A 6,562-nucleotide genomic window follows, 5' to 3' on the forward strand; every position below is an offset into this window, starting at 1 on the left:
TCGGTGCCAAAGCCAGGGCATGAGGAAATAGCAGTGTTGCAGCATGAGGCCCAGCACCCAGGAGCCAGCAGCGGTGGTGGTGCAGCAGCCCAGAGGAGGCAAGTCCTTAGTGCCCAGAGTGGGGCACAGGGTGGGAGGAGCCTGGCTGCACAGGGACACCTGGAGAGGTGCTCCAGTGGTGGCACAGAGGAGACCCATTGACCTGCACCCTGAGCGCCATCACCTGAGGGATCGTGAGTCATTGGGCCATTGGGTCTCACTGGGGAAGGATGTTTGGGGTAGGCAAACCTGGAGAAGGGGCTGGGTGAACAGTCCCTGCCCAGGCAAGGCCCTAAAGGGAGGGCCCATGGTGATTCCTGCATCCCCCCAGCCACGGGACCCCACTGAGGGAAGGACTTCTCTCTTCCCATGGGTCAGGGCCTATATTAAGGAATAGGTGTTATTAAGAATATTTATGTTGGTGTCTTGTATTTTGTAAAAGAAGTGTTGTATTGTGATGTTGCATTGTGTTGATACTAATGAAATTGTTTGGTTGTGATGGGTAAATAGTGTTATTTGAACAAAGTCATTTCTGGTTTTTTGTGGATATATTGTTTTCCGTGGGGGTTGTGGATGGAAGTGACTTTCCCCTCAATGTCCAATTAGGGTTTGACATTGATTTATGTGCCCTGTAGCCCTGTATGTGTTTAATATGTTAACAAATACTGTAAATAGTTAAAAGGCTGTCTGAAGTGTAACTTTATAGAAATAGGAGGGAACCACCTCTCACCCCGCCTTTGTGCTTGGGATCAGGGCATACCCTTGGGTGTACCCAGGCTACACAAGCTTTGCTGCTGGATGTCTCTTTTCATGGCTGGATAGCCATTTTTATGGTGTGATAAGTACTTAGCACATGTGGCCAGTCTAAATTTATTGCACAGTTAAGCAGTAAATTGTATGACACACATAATGTTTAGCAGGGGCCGGGCGCAGCTACAGTCCAGGGCATCGTCTCCCACAGGGTTGGGCCTCATCAAGCTGCAGGGGAGGCAACAAATGGCTGTGAGTGCCCCAGTGAAATGGGCCAGGCCAGGCTGGGGGCACCGAGGGGAGGATGAGCAGGAGCTGTCCCATCCTGCACATGACACCAGGCAGATCTGCCCTAGGACAGGGGATATCTGTCACCCACTTGTGGTGCTCGAAGCAGGTTGGACTTCAGCTGGACAGAGAAGAGCTCTGGAGGGTCCAGGACAAGTGAGGGATGGGCATCAGCCTGGGCACTGCCACCCAGGGGCAAAAGAGGAGCCAGTGCCTGCATCGGGGAGAGCAGCCAATGAGCATCTCCTGGGCAGGGCAGGAGAAGCCACTATGAGGACCACTGGTAGGAGCACAAGGCAGGGGACAGCTCCGGACAGCAGGGAGCCACAGGATGTCTCAGAAGGAGGGGTGAGGGGACGATAGATGAATGGCCAGATGGAAGGATGGATGAAAGAAGGGAAGAACAGCTATGTCCTGGGTGAGACCCTCATGTCCTGTGTCACACCAGGACAGCAAGCTGGTGAGGGAAAGGAACTAGGCCTGACCAGGGATCTTTCCACACTCAAGTGCAGCCTCCAGCATTTAAGGCCTAGGAGGTTTTGATTCAGAAGCTGTGCCCCTCGCTCCCATGGGTGGGTGGAGGAGTGGGTGCATGGGTGGATGGGAGGAAGGGAGGCAGGGAGAGAGAAGCAGGTGAGGGAAGCGTGGTGGGGCGGATGGGTGTGCATGGGTGGGTGGAAAAGGGAGGGGGGCAGAGATGGGGCAGGGGCTGGGGCTAAGCGCTAAGAGCCCAGCAAGAAGCAGGTCGCAAGGATGGCCAGAGGGCAGCTGAGTTTGGAAGACAGCCGCGAGCCTCCACCTGCCGAGAGAGAGAAATCACCTGGGACATGGCTGGGTGCATGGATCCGACCCCAAGCCACCACCCCCAGGCCTGGCCCCAGTCAGGGCACGGCAGCCTCATCCTATGAGCCCTGGGGCTGCTCCGCTCCCCGGGCACTGTCCACTCAGACATCACCCCTGCCTCATCATACACTGCCGGCAGCTCATGGATCGGGCCTGGATAAGGGCTGGAGCCCCAGGGGCAGAGAGGAAACTCCTTGCCTCTGGGATCCCCTGGCCCCAGCATGCCTGGGTGCCCCCTATGCTCCCCCCATTTTTATGCCCCATGTGCCCCATGGTGCTCCCACTCCATGCCCCCTGCTCTAGACCATAGTGATCCCCAGTTCGTGCCCCAGGTATGCTCTATGCCCTCTGGTGCACCCCCCCCCCCCCCCCGCCAGCTCCTACCTGCAGCCCCACTGGTGGTCTCACTGTGCACGGTGACCTGCACAATCCGGCTGGCCGCCCCATAGATGTTCTTCGCCTGGCACCAATACTCTCCAGCATCCCCTGCACCTAGGTTGGGCAGCTCCAAGTGCGTTGGCCCTCCATGCCCAGGTGCTCCCAGGGTCCCATTCCCTCTGGTCCAGTGCAGAGTGGCTGGGGGGTTGCTCTCAGCCCAGCAGGCCAGGGACAAGGCATCCCCTGCTCGGGTCAGCAGGGCCAGGGGCTCACCATCAGCACTCCCCACGACTGGCTCTGGAGGGAAGGAATCTGTTAGGAGGCCCAGCAGGAGACTTGGGCTGGAGTTGCAGCTGCTTCTGGGGTGGGGCTGGGGACAGAGCCCATGGCCACCTCTGGGGAGAGGCAGCTCCCTCATCCCTGCCATGAACCCCTCTGGCTTCTCCCTCCCAGTCCTTGCAGGGACTCAGGCAGGCACTCACCTTCTTGGCTGTCCCTTGTGAGTGTCCCATTGATCCTGGGGGGCTCTGGCGGGTCTGTGGGGGGGAACCACAGATTGGAGTCAATGGGGAAGGATGTCAGCATTCACTGGGCCATGGAGGAGCAGGATTTAGGAGCCCTGACACCAGGGTTCCCTCTCGCTCTGAAGGGGAGTGCGGGCGAACAGGTGAGGAGTGAGGACTCCTGGGTTTTCTCTCCAGCTGGGAGTCAGGGGTCCCCAGGTTGGGGGGGGGGTGTCACTCACAGACCACCTGGAGCCAGATGCTCTTCTGCGTCTTCCAGCCCATCTCGGAGGTGATGGAGCAGGTGAGCTGGGTGTCCTGCTGCCCTGCAGTGGGTGTGAGCCTGATCCTAGAGTACTCTTCAGAGTGGCCATCGAAATCACTCGAACTGACGCTTTCTGTGGGACCATGATACCCCAGCCATGTGAACCTCATGCTCACGAAAGGGCAGGGCATTGAGGCCCAGCAGGTCACCGTCACTTCCTGCCCGGCCAGGACCCGGTCTGAGACTCCCTCAGATGAGATGGTCCAGATCTCTGGCTCCATCATCTCTAGGGAAGGTGACAGGGGAGACTTACTGGTGGAGTTGGGGGGCGAGATGCAGCCAGCTGTGTGGTGGGTGCTCAGGCACTAAGTAGAATACCCCTGCCCGGTACCCACCTAACACGACGAGCTCCACCCCCGTGTGCCAGCGCCAGGAATAGTGGTGATATTTATAGTAGAAGTCCTTGTAGTCCATGTACAGGTAGTAGGTGCCGGTGTCCTCGAAGTGGGCCTCGTTGATGCGCAAGTGGCATTTTCTGTAGTCATTTGTCAGCAGTTGGAACCTGCCCCTGGCATCCTCAGCCACAGGCAGGTGGTGGTTGGTGGTGGCCACGGGGGGGCCGCTGCCAGGGGTGATGGGGGCCTTGTACCAGGACAAGTCGCACGTAGAATAGGAGCTCCCACAGGGGAAGTGTTCAGGGACTTCATAGGAGCAGGGAATGTGCACGCAGAGGCCGCGGAGCCCTCGGACCTTGGATTGGATCCTTAGCATGTGGCCGGAGGTCCGAGAAAGAGCATAGGGGCTGGATAGGGAGTCTGCAGGGCACAGCACAGGGCTGGGCTGGGCTGGCAGCAGCCCTTGGTGCCCCTCACTCCTGACTCGCAGTCCCTGCTTCCCCAGCCCTGCTGGTGCCCCTCACTCCCAACCTGCAGCCCTCTACCCCCACCTCAGACTTCCTGGTGCCCCTCACTCCTGACCCACAGCCCCTGCTGAACAAGCCCTGCTGGTGCCCTTCACTCCTGACCCTAACCCCTGCCTCCCCCCAGCTCTTCTGGTGACCCTCCATAACAATCTGTGGCCTCCCAAGCCATGCAGGTGCCTCTCAGTACTGACCCTCCTCCATTACCCCCCACCCTGCCAGTGCCCCTCACTCCCAACCTGCAGCCTCCTGTCCTCCCAGCCTTTCAGTGCCCTTCACTCCAGACCCACAGCTCCCCTACCCCTCCCTGGTGCCCCTCACTCCTGACCTGCATCTCCCTGTCCCACACAGCCCTCCAACGCCCCTCAGTGCCAACCCAGAGCCCCCTGTCCCCAGCCCTGCTGGTGCCTCCCACTCCCAGCCCATAGCCCTGTGCTTCCACCCACCCTCACTCCTGACCTGAAGCCCTCCTAGCCCTCCTGGGTTCCCCCTTCACTCCTGATCCATAGCCCCCTGGCCCCCCTCAGCCTGTCAGGGCCCCACAATCCTGACATGCAGCCCCTGCCCCCCAGTCCTAATAGTGTCTTTCACTCCTGACCTGTAGCCCCCTGCCATACCAGAGCCCTGCTGGTGCCCCTCACTCCCAACCCACAGCACACTGTTCCCCCAGCCTTGCCAGTGCCCCTCACTCCCAACCCGCAGGCCCCTGCCCCTCCGCAGGCCTGGGCTCCCCAGCTGGTGCTGCTTTCTTACCTCTCCAGAGAAGAATGAGGATGAGGACTCTCAGCATTGCTGTGGGGCAAGCTGGAGCCTCTGCACCACCATGCAGACCCCAATTTTCAGCCTCATGTCTCATGTCCTAGGCTTGGCCTGTGGCTGAGGACCAAACTGGGGGAGATCTGCCACAGTCACTGGGGGTGTTGCAAAGACCAACCCCCGCAATAGTAAGTCTCTGCTTGCCTTTCTCATCCCAGCCCATCCTCGGGGAGAAAGGACAGGCATCAGCTCTGGGAAAGTGCCCTATTCTCCAGGATGCCACACTGAAGCTGCTTACTAGGACCAAGTTGCTGGGGCTGCAGGTTGGGAGTGAGGGGTACTGAGAGGGCTGGAGGGGGCTGCAAGTCAGGAATGAGGGCACGTGGGGGCTGTGGGTCAGGAGTGAGGGGCACACACCCATCTCCCCTGTTGGTGTTAAATGTATCCCTCTGCACCCTCAACCCTGCACGTGAAGCCCTGGCCTTTTCTACTCCCCCCTCAGCTCTGTCCTGGCCCCCCAAGCTATCCTGTTACCTCCTCCCATTCCAGTTCTAAGCAACCAGACCCCAATCACCTGCCAGAGCTGTGAGACAACCCAGGTGTCAGGGTTTCCAGCACATGTGCTGTAGCCAATGAGCCCCCCATCCCCTCTCAAGGCTGGAAAACAAAGCAGGAGTTCAGCCTTGCAGCACCTCCCTGCTTTGACCAACCAGAACCCAGTCCCCTCCAAGAGCTGGAAGGGAACCCAGGCATCCAGGACCCCCATGCCACCCCTCACCCCTTCAACACTTGATCCCTGCACCCTTGCAGCAGCACCAGGATGTTCTGGTTGCCTCAAGCCCAGATGCAGAGCCAGGACTCTTACCTGGAGGCTAGATCCTGGGGCCTCTGGTTTGGGGAAGCTGGGGAGGGCACTCTCCAGGCTGAGTTGTGGCTGGGTCTGGGGCAGGGGCACAAGCCAGGTGATGCTTGGGTCAGTTTGGGACAGGAAGTGGTGGAGAATCCCGGTCGTGTTAGAGGAGCCCTGGGGCTTTGTGGAGGTCTGCCCCTGGGGCAGGAGGAGTGGGAAGAGCTGGGCTCAGAACTGCTATTTCAAGGCAGGAAGGGAAAACTGCATGCATCAGGCCTGCTGGTGCTCTCACTTCCCCTTGGAGATACTGGTGCCTCCCCCACAGGTTGGCCTGGTGCCCGGGGACCACTCATGTGTCAGCCAGCTCCAGTTCAGTGAGGAAATGAGTCCAAGGAAACAGCTGCCCCCACAGAGGTGGCCATATTTCCACTCCAGGTGGGACCAGTGAGCCCCAGCCAGGGCTGCAGCTGGAACCTCTCCAACCCTTTCATCTGTGAGATGGAGTAGGAGACTGCGCAGCCTGGGGCCAGAGGACATGATACGCAGGACGAATCAGCCAGGGATCATCTGGGAGACACCTCCAGTCTGAGCTGAGTGCTGGGAACTGCCGAGGTGAATCCTGCCCTGGCGTGGGGCAGGGCTGTTGCAGGAAAGGCCACTCCATCCCTGGGTATGTTGCTGCCCACCCTCCACCCTGTAGGTCCCATCCCCTCCTGTTGTGGCCCTACAGCCCAGTGGCATTTTACCACTTTACCTTTGTTCCTCTTTTTTTCCAGAGGTAAAAGTATTTGACATTCACAGCTCCTACTCTGATCACGATCAACAAGACAACTCGGACTGTCGTGCTGGTGAGATTGACTGCTGCAGCTGGTAAGAGAAGGATAGAACAAGGCAGAGGTCAGCTAGCAGCACCACTCCAAGGTGAAAGCTGTGTTTTAGTTGAGACCCCACGCAGAATCCTGGGCAGCTGC

General features: G+C 59.0%; 1 protein-coding gene across 4 annotated transcripts; it reads right to left on the minus strand.

Moving 5' to 3' along the window:
- Positions 1–895: 895 nt before the first annotated feature.
- LOC132249927 (sialic acid-binding Ig-like lectin 10) lies at positions 896–5,836 on the minus strand. Of its 4 annotated transcripts, none has more exons than XM_059725658.1 (7): positions 5,607–5,836; positions 4,739–4,873; positions 3,462–3,881; positions 3,044–3,199; positions 2,781–2,834; positions 2,305–2,595; positions 896–1,876 (listed from the first exon to the last, which is right to left on the minus strand). In XM_059725658.1, the coding sequence occupies exons 2-7, from the start codon at positions 4,839–4,841 to the stop codon at positions 1,800–1,802; spliced, it is 1,101 nt and encodes a 366-aa protein (XP_059581641.1). In that variant the 5' UTR covers positions 4,842–4,873; positions 5,607–5,836; the 3' UTR covers positions 896–1,799. The 4 variants fall into 4 exon arrangements, with proteins under 4 accessions (XP_059581641.1, XP_059581638.1, XP_059581639.1 ...); XM_059725655.1 differs by having other exon boundaries at positions 3,044–3,352; XM_059725656.1 differs by having other exon boundaries at positions 3,044–3,352; positions 4,739–4,896.
- Between the last annotated feature and the right edge of the window lie 726 nt (positions 5,837–6,562).

Source organism: Alligator mississippiensis, chromosome 4 (genome assembly GCF_030867095.1).
Source record: "Alligator mississippiensis isolate rAllMis1 chromosome 4, rAllMis1, whole genome shotgun sequence".
In the NCBI taxonomy this organism is placed as follows: domain Eukaryota; kingdom Metazoa; phylum Chordata; order Crocodylia; family Alligatoridae; genus Alligator; species Alligator mississippiensis.

Excerpts from the sequence above, each read along its gene's own strand:
- LOC132249927 (XM_059725655.1), bottom strand. The coding sequence starts at position 4,841 with ATGAGACATGAGGCTGAAAATTGGGGTCTGCATGGTGGTGCAGAGGCT. Across the intron at positions 3,882-4,738 it reads CCTCATTCTTCTCTGGAGAG|ACTCCCTATCCAGCCCCTAT; the intron begins GTAAGAAAGCAG and ends TGTGCCCTGCAG. Across the intron at positions 2,596-2,780 it reads CACAAGGGACAGCCAAGAAG|AGCCAGTCGTGGGGAGTGCT; the intron begins GTGAGTGCCTGC and ends CCTTCCCTCCAG.